This window comes from Cinclus cinclus, chromosome 4 (genome assembly GCF_963662255.1).
Source record: "Cinclus cinclus chromosome 4, bCinCin1.1, whole genome shotgun sequence".
In the NCBI taxonomy this organism is placed as follows: Eukaryota; Metazoa; Chordata; class Aves; order Passeriformes; family Cinclidae; genus Cinclus; species Cinclus cinclus.
This window is the reverse complement of record NC_085049.1, coordinates 23,271,453-23,285,606: the sequence shown is the minus strand read 5'-3', so window position 1 is coordinate 23,285,606 and position 14,154 is coordinate 23,271,453. Positions and strand designations below refer to the sequence as shown.

The window sequence follows — 14,154 nt, the reverse complement described above, 5'->3', positions numbered from 1 at the left end:
ACAACCAGTCACAAGAGCTGTAACCAGGTTTAAGGAATCATAGACTGGTTTGGGTTGGAAGGGACCTTAAAGATCATCCAGTTCCATCCCCCTGCCATGGGCAGGGAAACCTTCCACTATCCCAGGTTGTTCAGAGCCCCATCCAACCTGGCCTGGAACACCTCCAGGGATGGGGCAGCCACAGCTTCTCTGGGAAACCTGTGCCAGGGCCTCACCACCCTCACAGGGAACAATTTATTCCCAATATCCAATCTAACTCTGCTCTCTGTCAGTGTGAAGCCATTGCCCCTTGTCCTGTCACTCCAGGCCCTTGTCAAGAGTTTCTCTCCATCTTTCCCTTCAGGCACTGGAAGGCCACAATGAGGTCACCCCAAAGCCATCTCTTCTCCAGGCTAAACAATCCAAATTCCCTCAGCCTTTCCTCACAGCAGAGCTGCTCCATCCCTCTGATCCCCTTGGTGTCCCTGCTCTGGACTGGCTCCAGCAGCTCCCTGTCCTGTTGAGCAGCCCTGTCCCTAAAAAAGCCTCAGCCAAGATGAAACCCCTCATGCTTTGGTGCTTAGTATCACACACCTTTACTCAAGTCAGGTGTTCAGTCTGCCCCAGCCATGACAGAGACACCCCACACATATCACCTCTGCCCAAGCAAGAAACATCACCTAAAGATTTCCAGCCTGAAATCACTACTGTAGTTCCTCATCCAGTTTTGCAAGTAGTGAGGCAGAAGTGCTGAGGGCCACGAGCATCCTTCACTGAATTTCACAACACATCTGAAGCATCCCCATCCAAAAGCTGAATGGAAGTATAAAGAGTCAGAACTTTGCAACTTGTCCAACTCTCAGTTAGCCTTTTCCAATTAGCTAGGAAGCCAGCACTCAGGGTAGCTGGAGAGCAGATATATTCTAGCAAGTGCTAGTTCTACTCTTGAGAAACTGTTTGGGTCTAGAAATGAACAACTACATTTTGGCCTCAGTTACTCTGGTATAAATCTAAACCTGGCACCAAGGAAATCATTCTGATGTACAACAGAGTACATGGAATCAGCTGTAACTCTCTCAAGGGATGAAGGCTGAATTTACCATGGCAGTCATAACCTCTTAACACCACATGCTTCAGCAAATACTCCAAGCTACTTTCTTCCCTGAGCTAGTGACCATCTGCCTGCATCCACACCCTGTCTAAAGGAAACAAGAAACTTGTTTGGAATCAGAAATAACAAGATGAAAAAGGTTGATGCAGCAAAGGGGGTCACAGAGTTGGCCAAGGCAAACAGTTCCATGTTTCTTCAATAAATTGGCTATCTGTACTATCTGTACATGTACTATCTGTACATGTAGCTGAAGTAACTTCCTCCTGGGAAGGGAAATAGCCTGGTAGCACAGAGCTTTTGGAACACCAACAGAGAAACATCTCCTCTGTCAAAAACAGCCTGGCTGGAGTGCCTCCCTCCTCTGCTGACTCAAGTATATAAACTGCAACACATTCACAAATACCACAAATACCATTTAGGGAGGCAGTGCCCAGAGAGCCTTCAGAACTGATGCTTCCCTGCTGGCACAATTATAACAGGAATTAACTGTCTCATTCCACAGGAATCACTGAAACACACCTTTCCCCAGTAACATCATCATTTCTTTGGCAGTAAGTCACACTTCAGCCTCAAACAAGCTGTTGTTGTAGATAGATAGATAGATAGATAGATAGATAGATAGATAGATAGATAGACAGATAGATAGATATGCTGCAGGTTTAGGCTGGATATCAGGGAAAGGTTCTTCCCCCAGAGGGTGTTGGGCACTGCCCAACTCCCCTGGGGATGGTCACAGCCCCGAGGCTGCCAGAGCTCCAGGACCATTTGAACAATGTTCCCAGGGATGCACAGAGTGGGATTTTGGGGCTGTCCTGTATAGGGCCAGGAGTTGGACTCGGTGATCTTTGTGGGCCCTTTCCAAATCAGAATGCTGTGTGATTTCTGTTCTCCTGCCAAAGGGCAGGCAAGTTGCCTTTCAGGTAGGGGAGGACTGAAACCAGAATGGCATCTCGCAGCACCAACCTTCTCTGCCATATCAGATGAAATGTTGCAGGTGTTGCTCGGAGTCTGCACCCTCTTGCAGCGCTTGTTTTCACTGTGCAAAGCCCAGGAGTTGGCAAAATCATAACTGTTCCCCACCAGGGTCCCTGGGAATAAAGAAGAGGAGAAGCAACATGGCTGTTTGAGGGGTTTTAGCAACAAGTGGGCATTATTGGCTGCTATTAAGGTGACAGTCTGCAGAAAGCTCCCTTTAAAAATAAAAATTGTTGTATCAAATGGATTTTTATTCCAAACTGATTGACTGCAGGAAAGCCACTATCAGTGATAGGGATTTACTTCTGCTAAGGATGTCTCTAAGCTCAAGGACAGACTGAAGCCTGCAGAAGGCAGCTCCCACCTCTCTCACACCTGCACGAACATTGTAGGAGTTGCTGCTGGTCAGCTACAATCTGCAGAAACCAAAGTACACATCCTACCACTTAAAAATTGTCAATAAAACACAAAATATATTAGAGTCTCAAACAAACCCAGCAGCTTTCCCTAACTGCAAAAAGCATCAGCACCCTTGATCCCAGCTAGTCTTGATTTTTCTCCTGTCCAAAACTAAACATTGTGTGCTAAGAAGTTTAACATGCATCATCATGGTTTGGGCCCATCCTCTCTCTGGGTAAGGTGTCCTGAAACACACTCCTCTGTCCCAGGACAAGCAGCTCCTGACCCAGGCTTAGCAAGATTTGCATTTATTTTGCATAAAAGCAAAGCTGAACGAGTTTGTATGGCTGTGACTTCCCGAGAGATGTAAACCACCTCTCTGCTGTTCTTGCTCCATCCTTATGAGTAGGGGGACCCTCCCAGAGAGGGAATGTTTCCTCCACCCTCTTTTGCCACCCATGGCCTTGCTTGTTCCAGGACTATCTCTGCTTCCTATTGTGAATACCTGCTACTAAATTTTGTGACCCTCAGTTGCTTTTTAAAACCCCATTGTGGTGCCTGTGAGAACATCAACTGTCAGTGTTAATGCATTCCCAAGACCTTATGCAGAGGATATATTGAAATACAAGCCTGGCTGTTATCTGAAAACCAAAAGAAACTCTTCCCAAATATACCTATAGAATATATAATAATATATGCATGTATAGATAAAGATTCCAATGAGCTCCCTGTTTAGTACAAACACAAGGAATATACAGAGTGCTAAAACTCTTCTTAAACTACAGGGTATTCATGAAAACTGCACTGAGAATGCTACAGCAGAGGTATTAAGATCTGCAGACTTTTTTTGTAAACTAGAAATTAGGGGTTTTAAAAGATAGCATATATTAGGCCAACAGCAGATATCAAAGGAAGAAGACTCCCATGGAAAGGGATAAAAGACACAAAACTTTCACCTATGCAGCCAGGACTTGGCACAAGAAACAAAATATAGCAACAAGAACACAACCCTTTATCTTACCACATATTATAAACATTAAAGCAGCAGTGCAAGCCAGCCTGAGGAGGAGCAAGGTGCCAAATTCCCTTTTGTTTGCAGTAAGGCAGCCTTGCTCTAGCAGGTGTGAAACAGGAGCTGGGCTCTGCTCTGAAGCAGTGTTTCTCCAGTCCTGGCTGCACATCCATGCCAGGAGTCATGCTGGCAGCCACCCCTGGGGGCTCCTTCACCCACAGGCTAAAATTTGAAGGTCAGGACAACTGTTGTCTCTAAAATACTGGTCACTTGTTTTTTTAATTTCTCTCCTTTTTTTTCTGTGATGCTTGTAAAGTTGCACCTCTTATGCAGTTCTTTTATGAAAAGCTTTGTTTGCTGTATTCTATGACTCACACTTCAAGTAAGTGAAAGGTCTGGAGAGTCAGTCATGTGAGGAGCAGCTGAGGGAGCTGGGAAAGGGGCTCAACCTGGAGAAAAGGAGACTCAGGGGGGACCTTGTGGCTCTGCACAACTCCCTGACAGGAGGGGACAGCTGGGGGGGGTCAGGCTCTGCTCCCAGGGAACAGGGACAGGACAGGAGAAAACAGCCTCGAGCTGTGCCAGGGGAGGTTCAGGTTGGACACCAGGAAGAATTTCTTCATGGAGAGGATTATCAAGAGTTGAAACAGGCTGCTGAGCAGGGTAGTGGACTCACCCCCTCTCTAAGCGCTTAAGGAATGACTGAACGTGGCACTCAGTGCTCTAGTTTAGTTGACAAGGTGCAGATTGCTTAAAGGTTGGACTTTATGATCTTGGATACCTTTTCCAACCTAAATACTTCACTTATTTGATACTGCTTCAGGAAGAAAAGCAGGGAGGGAGAAATATCTCTGGTACATCTGACTGCTCTGGGTAAAGAGCAGCTGCCAACGCCCCTGCTTTTCCCACCTGACACCTCCATTTCCTTCTGCTGACCAACTCGAGAAGGGAGAAGGGGAAAGGCGGTGGAAGGGACAACACAACAGCCTAAAAAATAATCTGGCGTTTAAGCGGGCAGGTGATGCTGTCAACATAATCTGGCCCTGCAATCCCACCACACAGCAGGACTGCCCTTGTCTCTTGCACAGCACAGGGTTTTTTTGCCTTCTGTCTCTTCTGTGGTCACCTCTTCTTCCTGGAAGCACCCAAGATTTTGCAGAAACCACTCCCTCATAGGGTTCATCAGAGACCTACACCCAGAAACCCTCCATGCAGCCTGGGTGGGACTTTTGATAAAGCACTAGTTTTGCCTAAGACTTGCAGGAAATGTGTTGAAAATAGAAATTGTCACAAAACATAATGAAACAAAGGATTTGGACACAAGTGCTTGGAGAAGGGGTGCCTGATATGGAGCACAGTACAGATCCCAGCAGGTAAACTGGCTGCTTAAAACTCAAGACACCCAGGCAGCCATCATGGGTAGAATCTCCTTTTAGCATGTAAGATGGGTTCAGGACTCAGGTATTAAGGGACAACACAAATCCCACCTGCTCCTAACATCCCAGAAACATCACAGTCCCCATGACCTTGCAGAGGTCTTTGAGGAGAGGGCCACTCCCCCACCACCCGAGCAGCAGGCAGGGTCTCCAGGGGTGTCCTACTGGACTATGCCTTCGTGCTCCAATTGCTGCCCTCACATCTGTCTCCCTCCAGAAAGATTTTCAGATTGGTGATGGCCACTCTCCACAGCAAAATCCTTGTTCACCATGATTATCTGAGGCTCCACTCACCAGTTCCTTCTGAAATCTGAAACTGGCACCAGCTTGTTTACTTCGACACTGATGGTCAGGCAAGCAAAGCATCAGGAATAACCCCCTCATGCTCTAGGCACCCATTGGGAAGCAGGAGCCCTGACTTCCCTCCCTGGGCCTCCTGCAGATTTTCCATAAGGCCACACACCCATCAGATAACTCTGCCAGGCTCTGTTAACTCATTTACAAAATAAATGCAAGAATTTGGTCAAGACACTACAGTCCTGTGAGTCTTAACTGGTAAATAGAGTCTCAGTTGGTAAATAACCAACTTTCACATGTTGGCTATTTATCAAGCAGTGATGGGGGGGAAGAAGTGGTGAGGGTAGAGGGGTTTTTTGTTTGTTGTTTTGGAGGCATTTTTTACAGTTTTACATGATTCCAGACAACCAAAACTGTTGGTAAGGCTGCCCCAGAATTGATCCATAGTTTGCATCAAATTAATGATATTAAATAGCAAAGTCACGGGCTTTGAAATCTTTCCTGCCCTCTCCAGCTCAGTGAATATAAAATCAGTAATATTGAACACAAGAGGGAAAGAGCCATCACCAAAACTCTGCAGCCTAGTGATGCAGCCACACTCCTCACAACAGAAATGTCCCACTTCAATGCCAGACCCTGAATAAAGCACAGAGGTTAAGAATGCAGGCTGCTGGCATCTCAGATGAATGCCCTAGAACAAAGACAGCCTCAACACAAGTCATCTTCACCTGTACCATTTATAATTCCCTTGGGAATCTATTCCCTTTGCTTCTAATTGAAAATGCAAGAAAATGGGATTACTGACTTAGCCTAAACAGACATGTTCAACTTGCCTAAAATCAAATTATTGATTTCCTTTAAAATGCCAAGAAATTTGTATTTCAGAATGACCTAAACTTGGTTTACTTTCTTAGGCAAGCCAAATATTTATTATCTGCACTGCTATCACTGTGAGTTTGGAATGTGCTTTAAAATCTTCTGGTGCCAGGTACCACCCGCTGAGAAGTCACATATTCAGTCATATACATCTACACTACTTCTGAAATTAAATCATTACCTGACATAGCAGATTGTTCCTTGAAGATATTGCCTGCTTCTATGTGTTTAACCTTTATTGACTCTCCCGTGAATATATATATTCATCATATATTCTGTATTTCAGGAGCTTAAGGCTGGAGGGTGTTGCTCGCAGCTGGAGCAGGCTTTATCCACAATTCTCCATGGGTATTGTTTCATCATAAACACCTTTGTAATTTGTATACCAGATTCCCAGAAACCTGCTTCCTGCCAGTGCCAAGAAAAAAATAATGGGATACTGGATGAATTTGGGCTGGGATTTTTTTTTTCCTTCCACTATACTAAGTGTGTGTGGTATGCACAAATAACAAAATGATGGAGTGGCATCCCTGCATTGGATTTAAATGATCTGTTGAGCAGTAAGAGATCAAAGAAAAGGCTGGATGTGGCACTTACTGCCCCAGTTTAGTTGACAAGGTGGTGCTTGGCCAAAGTTTGGACTTTATCTTGGAGGTTTTTTCCAGCCTCAATGATCCTGTGCTAAGAGTATGAGGCACAGACAGAGGCTGCAGGTACCTGGATAAGCTCTGGCAGCTTTGTGCTGCAGCCTCACTCACTGTGGAGGAACTCCCTCACCATTTCTGCAGGGAAAGAACACTCCCTGAGACCACTCACATGCTGCAGGGCTAAGGAGAATCACCAACTTGGTCCTGTGTGCACATCCTGAGGAGCTTCCAGGATCAAATTGTCTGTGCTGCATCAGATTTCCTCTGTCATACTATATAAGTCACCTCCTCTGGCCTATGCTCTCAATCCCCAGTGGTAAAATGCTTGTGACAATGGTCAGAATGGTCACAGCCATGGGCTGAAGGTGGCCAAACAGGTATCTGAGCATCTAGAAAGAACCAAGCTTCATGTTTTGGACATGAACAAAGGCTGGCAACCAGCTAGAAGTGCATGCTGAGGTCAGAATGCAGAGCCTGTTCAACTGGCAAGTCTCAGAAGCCTTCACAAAATGGCCCTAAAGGACCAGACCTTATCTGGCAAGAAAAAGCAGAGGGGAAACTCTTTGTTAGGGTCTAGGAGAAAAACAGACAAAAGACTAAACAAAAACCCTAGAAAGCTTCCAAGACATTTCTTTTTATATTTTAGTTATGCATAAAATGTGAGAACGAACTCTCAAGGTTTGGCTTGGTTTTGCTTCCATATCCAATAAACAAGCAAGCCCATAGAATAAAATCAATGTTGTTTGTCAGTTTGGACAGGACATGAGCACTTTTCCATAGGATGTGCTGTTGTAGGAACCATGTCAATGGCAGTGACTCAGCACTCCAGCCTGTCTGAAGGACAGTGTGTCTGCAACTTTGGGAAAAGGTTCTTCCTGCAGAGGGTGTTGGGCACTGAACAGGCTCCCCAGGGAATGGTCGTAGCCCCAAGGCTGCCAGAGCTCCAGGAGTGTTTGGACAGTGTGGTGGGATTGTTGGGGTGTCCTGTGCTGATCCTTGTGGGTCCCTCTCAACTCAGGATATTCTGTGAACTCTAAAACCTACTGGAATGGCTTTTTTGGGGGTTCAAGAACTAACACCTATGGCCTTCAAAGCTCGGTCACACCAGTGTTAATTTACCAGCATATCAGTTTTCTTCTCATCATTCAGAGCTCCAGGACCTCAATAGCTGAACATCCATAGTGTACACAGAAACAGTGTGTGTTATTCTCTCATCAGATTCTCATCAGTTCTCCATTTCCACACTAAAAACACAGGGAGGAGTCATAAGAGCATCATGACAACAGCATGTTTAAATAGATAATAGAACAGGAGTATAAATATATCAAGAGAAAAGAAAAGCAATTACAGTGCTCATTAAGTTTTAAACACCCTTCTGTTCATGCCTCCTTTATTTACTCACTGTAAGTGGTAATATCCACTCACAGAGCAGGTGCTTTGCCTCTTCTTTCACCACCACCCTAAAAATAATCCAGATATAATCAATGCAGTTCTATATCATACTCCACTCCCTTAAGGGAAAAATCAAACTAACTCTGTTATTAAACCACAATCATTTCTTTCCCTAATATACAGAAAAATCATATTTTCATTTGTTTCCGTTGCATGTTATTCTGAAGCTCAATGATTTTCACACCTATCAATATAAACCCATCCCAGAAATCTGATTTATTAGAACTGAGGCTCCAATCTGATAAATTCCAGGTTTTAACAGGAAGCAATGGACACACCAACAGGATGGTTCAGTCTGCTGGCAACTTTAAGGTAACCCTTCACTGCCCTCTGATCACTAAGTCCTTACACCAAGCTCACATCCTGGGATGTGAAGGCCCAGGCTGGCCTTCAGGAAATTCAATCAGCCTGAAAGAAGAACAGCTAAAAACTTCAGTGAAAATAGAAGGGTAAAATGCTTCACAGGCTTCCAAGAGACTGCCTACTTTTTCTGTTTAAAGAATATTACCTCTCCCAATTGTTTGTGTTGCCCCCCACCAGGAAGCTAGATTCAACAGTATATCAGAAAAACAAACAAACAAAAAAAAAGATGATCTGAATTATTCTATATCTGATTTACTTGGAGCAAGTTAAAAAACGCTCCAGTGAACCAGCAGACCTGCCAAGGAGACAGTGTGTGGGTGTACTGATGTCCCTCACTGATACAACAAATTCAAGCATAATTCAGTCTAATTCCTTCTAAATTAGTTTAAATGAAAGGTCTTTTGTATCACTGGAAAAACTGGCAGAATTGCTGACACATAGTTCTATTCTTCAGGTTGAATCACAGATCTGTGTATCCACACAGGTGAATAAACATGAGGAAATCTGTGCCTTCTGTATGAGACACTGAGATCACTTCTATTATTTTACAGCTCCTCCAAGGAGAGACCCTGTTATGGACTTCATTACATTCCAAAATCTGTGGCTGTGAATGGACCATTTTTTTAAGAGGGAAGATGCAGCCTCCAGCATGTAAAACAAATATAGCATGAAACACATTTAAACATGTGCAGTTGTGGAGCCTTTTCCACATTTGAACAATCCAAAGCATTACAGTCTCCTTTTTTGCTCCTGCTTTTTCTAAGAGCCTTACTACTATTTACTGTCTCAAGAAAAAGCCTTAAACTTCCTATCTCATCTCATTCAGACATCAAGGGATCCAAGCCCTGGCAAGCAGTTCTGCCACCAGAGTTTGTTTCTTATTGTTTACATTGCAGAAGGACAGATTAATCATTTTAACACACCATGAGATCTCCTTTTTTTTTTTTCTGTACACTGGCACTATGCTTATGTATCCTGAGTGCCAGCAGGACACATCTCTGGAGCACTGCCAAGCTCCTTTCCAAGCTGCTTTACCTCCCTTTCTATCTTCTGAATAATTTATTTTTCATGCACACTTCATATTATCAATCTAATATATTAACATATTACCTAATTCAAACCTCTCCTCTTCTGGTAAGCATTCAGAATTAAAAGACACTCTGAAATACTACAAATCAAGACAAAGCCTTCAAAGTTTCATTCAAGACTTTTCAGAAACTCAGTCTTTACACAAAGGTGTACTGAGCAGCAGAAGCAGTCTTGTCTCTTGTTCTCAGTAGGAATTGGTGTGATAAAGGTGCACTCCAAATCCCACAGCCCTTACAGTCAGGGAAATGTCATTAAAACGTAACCCCTTTATAGAACAACATCCCACACCAAAGCTGCAAGCAGCAGGATGTTAATCTTCTGCTGTTGCAACAGTATCTATTCTTACTACCTCTTGGCCAATTCATTAAAATTTAGAAGTTGAATCAAGGAGTATTTGACACAGCTTTTCTGCGGGGCCTTCTTCCCAGCCAGTCTCCCCATATAAATTAACCTGTAGCTTTATCTTTGCATTTAAAAGTTTCCAGGTTTCTAAACATGCTACGTCCAGATGCCCAGGCTCTCCTCAGGAATGAGATGTGACAGCCATTTCTTTTCAGGAGAAAGGAAGATGAAAGGACTTAGACAGCTTTTCAGTACACCAAGTTGAGGTACCTGACAGGTTCTGCAGAAACATTTTGCTGGATCAGCAATATCTTTGTTGAATCACCCAGTAGGAAAAGTGTTCAGAGTATCCATTAAAATACAATCAGTTAGGAGTAACTTTACCTTCCCGAGTTCTGAAGTCATCTTCAAGGAATTTATTAAAATTGCCACACAACCCACAGGTCTTATTATAGTGCTTTTCTTGAAGGAGTATCTGAATGTTTCCACTGGGATCAATCTTCACCACAAAGCCGTGCTCATCACTGGATATTTTATAATAACCTGCCTCCTTCTCTATAAATATACCATTGGAAGCAAAAGGTATGGAAACCCTGTGGAGAAAAAAACAGGAAATTCTCAGCATGTGACACACAAAACCCATCAGGTTGTTTTCTGCTAGAATAATAGTTCCTACAGGTACCTTTTTTCTTCTTGCATCACAACTCCATCTAAAGAGAGGCGAAGACTGAAATATTCTCCAAGATAGACAGAGAAACCAACTTTGTTCCCATCCTGGTAATCACCTGAGGAAATGAGACACAACCAAATACTCTTAGTTCTGGGACTCACGAGGATAATTTGTAGTCAGTTAAAACTTATTCTAAACTATGACCACCACAGAAGAGTTATTAGTGAATATAAAAACATCTACCAAAGCAGTTGGTAGGAAAGTCGTGTACAATTTTGGTACAAATATAATCTCTTCCATTCCCAAGAACAACTCTGCAGAGGCCTATGCTAATTCCAAGACCCTCCAAGAAGATGGGATTTTCTTCTTACTAGTGGGGTTTAGAATACAGATAAAATTAGTTCTAAAAGGTTGTATAGTTCTTACTCCTGGACTCAGCTTTAACTCAGCCACATCTCCCTGAAAAATTCAAAATTAGTAAAGGACTTCTTTTCAGTAGGAATAGTGATAAAATCCCTATTTCTCAGCATCTTATTTATGTGTGAGCTACATTACCAAGGGATAACAGAAGCATCAGATGTAATCCCACTTTCCAAAACAAACCCCATAAAACCCAACGCAACCCATAAACAAACAAACAAACAAAAAACAAAAACTCAACCAAGATCCTTTCTGTGCAGTGGACCATCCTATCTGACAAAGGGCAACTCTTTGTCCTTTTCTCCAGTGATTAAACCCAGCTCAGACTCACCTAAGAGTGTGAAGGAGTGTTTGTGACAGTCCCCAGCAAGGAGGTAGCTGCAGTCCCCAGCAAAATTGTACAAGGAACCATCAAACGTTTTGATGTGATCATTCCCAAAAAGGCTGCAACGGGCAACTGATGACTCCTGAAGTGAAGCACCTGATAACCCTGGGTATCAAAACACAACATTAATTTGCAATTTAAAGCAATAATTTTCTCTGCTGGAATTTATTCCCACTGATGTCATGGTAGCTTCTAGGCAGACTGTAAGTCTAGCATGGCAGTCCACAGGATCACAGCTATTATTATTATTATTATTATTATTATTATTATTATTATTATTATTACACACACTACTGAAATGCCTTTTTTTGCTTTATTTCCACCGGCCCAGCCTTGCATGGGTAAAAGTCCTGATCCTTCAAGGAATGTCGTGTTCATTTGTGCCTGCCTGCAACCCCACTAAAGCCTATAGGGCACTAGGAAAGCCCCATATCTTGTTCAGTCAAACATCCCTGACTTCAGGGAGTGTCTGGGACTCAACACAAGTGTCTGGTTCAACGTAAAGAGACAAAAGGAATTACTTTATTGATGCCTTCAGCATGGTGAGAATAACCATGAGTCAACAAAAAAAGGGGACGGGGGCCTCATAGCTCACAGAAAAAAAATTGTGAAAATATATTCTAGTCCAAACCTGTTTTCTTACCTGTGATTACAGTAGCCAGCAGCAGGTTTGTTTGCAGCACTGTCAAGAGGAACATCTGTTAAAGAATCAAAAAGTGACAGTTTAGAATAGTATTAGTTTGAGACACAGCCTGTTTCACAACTCCTCAACACTTTCTATCCCTTCTTTATAAAGAAAAAATATTACTGAGGTCCTGCAACATTTCAGAAAGCCATACTCCATGCAGACAGTCATGGCAATTCAGCTGCTCTCCATTCTGCTTCAGCTAGGTAATCTAGGAAAGTTATTAATTATTCTTTGCCCACATTTTCACTTCTTGTGGCAGGGAAGTGAGCTACCTCTACAGGAAACACAACCCAACACAGACACGTATCCTAATTCCCCTCAGTTAACACCCTGCACACAAAGTGTGCAATGCACAGCATAATTTCTCAGCCAGCCTGATGTGAAGAAGCCCCCAAGACTGGCTCAGCCAAGCTGGCTCCAGTACCTCTGCAGCACAAGATTTGTGCCCAAACATCTTGCCCAAACATCCACAAAGGGAAAGAAAGAATATACAGATTTTGCACCAGCCAGCATGTTTGCTTGGCAGACCATTGTAACCACATCATCCACTGATTTCAGGGTAATAACATGCTCAAGATAAGGGGCAAGAAGCAAAGGGAGGCAATAGTGCAGAGACTAGAGACCCAGGATGAAAATTTTCATTCAACAAAATCAGTTTTAGCATTACTTCCTCCTTTCTACAACCAGAATGTCAGCCTTTGTTTTCCATATGCCTGTAAACTACCTCCAGGATGACCAGGCCTTTAAAAATAATTAATAATGGGATAGGAGGGTCATGCAGATGGTGACCTACATGGGTTCTGTGGCACAACATCAACAGTTAAGGCTGAAAGCTGCAGGGAGCTCCATCTAAGGGAAGTAATTTCAGTGATCATAAAAGCAACTAAAGAGGCTTAAATATACCAAAGTAATTAATACATTAATTCCAGCAGAGCAGACACACCTTTTCCTAAAGGAATCCTCCAATTAAAGACTAGAATGCATTTTGCAAAGACATATTGAGATTTCAGGTATAGACACACACTTCTTATTGCTGTTAGTTATGTAGGTCCAACTCACAGCCACAAAAAACACTGAGTTTGACTTATTTACACAAAACAGGAAAAGAAAGATCTATTCTAGAATTCAGTCTAACATAATGCTACATATCCCAAGCTGACATAAGGCAACATAGCTCAGAAGAGGCAACTGCATGGGAATGGCACCACAAAGAATGGTGAAGATAACAGTAGGCACTATTATTCTCAGATTACACACTTGCTACTGCATTTTTAGTGCATGCACAATGTTATTGTGATAAATCAGATACTGCCGTTCTTTGTTAACCTTTTTGTTTACAAAGCAGGCAGAGAAAAAAGGCAAGGTGTAAATCCCTTCCCATCCGTCCCCTTCCACCTCCCACTCTACTCTGAGCTGCAGATGGAGTTTCCCTGAGTTCTAACAGAGCAGGTGCCACTAACAAATCAGAATACACTCCAGTAAGATCTGCCAGTACAAAACCCTCTACAGTTTTATCACCGGCTTAATTAGAAGTGAATGTACCTTCTTCTGTGCGAGACTCCTCTTGCACATGAGCAAGAAACTCCTCCAGTTTCCACCTCTAGCCTACAACACCATTGTTCCCCTGGTGCTTCAGAAGTCAAAACTGGAATGCCTTTGGTCTGAAATCTCTTGTTTTTGTACAAGCCAGGAACTCTTGTCCATTTAAGAGGAAAGATAAAAACAGGGACGTCACATCCGCCTGATTCTCAAGACAATAGATTAAATTGCTATCGTGGAAATCAGGCACTCTTAATTGCCAGGAAGGTACAATGAGGGGAAATAGTTTTAAAAACTGACAGATAAAGTCTTTGAAATACATTTCGCATGTGTATGTGTGACAAATCTCACTGGCTGAGCCAACAGGCAGCATATTTATTTGACAGAATGTTATTCAAAAGGAATAGTAGGATGCTCCACACCTCAAAGGCCACAGAATCATTATTTTTTTTCTAAAACATTCTAATGGGGTTT

At 43.0% G+C, this 14,154-nt stretch overlaps 1 protein-coding gene across 1 annotated transcript in view; it reads right to left on the bottom strand.

Moving 5' to 3' along the window:
• VWF (von Willebrand factor) overlaps positions 1 to 13,713 on the bottom strand; it is a 121,480-nt gene extending 107,767 nt beyond the window's left edge. The window contains exons 1-6 of the mRNA XM_062490908.1: positions 13,684 to 13,713; positions 12,097 to 12,151; positions 11,400 to 11,558; positions 10,661 to 10,763; positions 10,363 to 10,571; positions 2,054 to 2,178 (exon numbers count right to left, since the gene is read on the bottom strand). Coding sequence (XP_062346892.1) covers positions 2,054 to 2,178; positions 10,363 to 10,571; positions 10,661 to 10,763; positions 11,400 to 11,558; positions 12,097 to 12,151; positions 13,684 to 13,713 — 681 coding nt within the window. The remainder of the gene's footprint in view (positions 1 to 2,053; positions 2,179 to 10,362; positions 10,572 to 10,660; positions 10,764 to 11,399; positions 11,559 to 12,096; positions 12,152 to 13,683) is intronic.
• Positions 13,714 to 14,154: the final 441 nt, after the last annotated feature.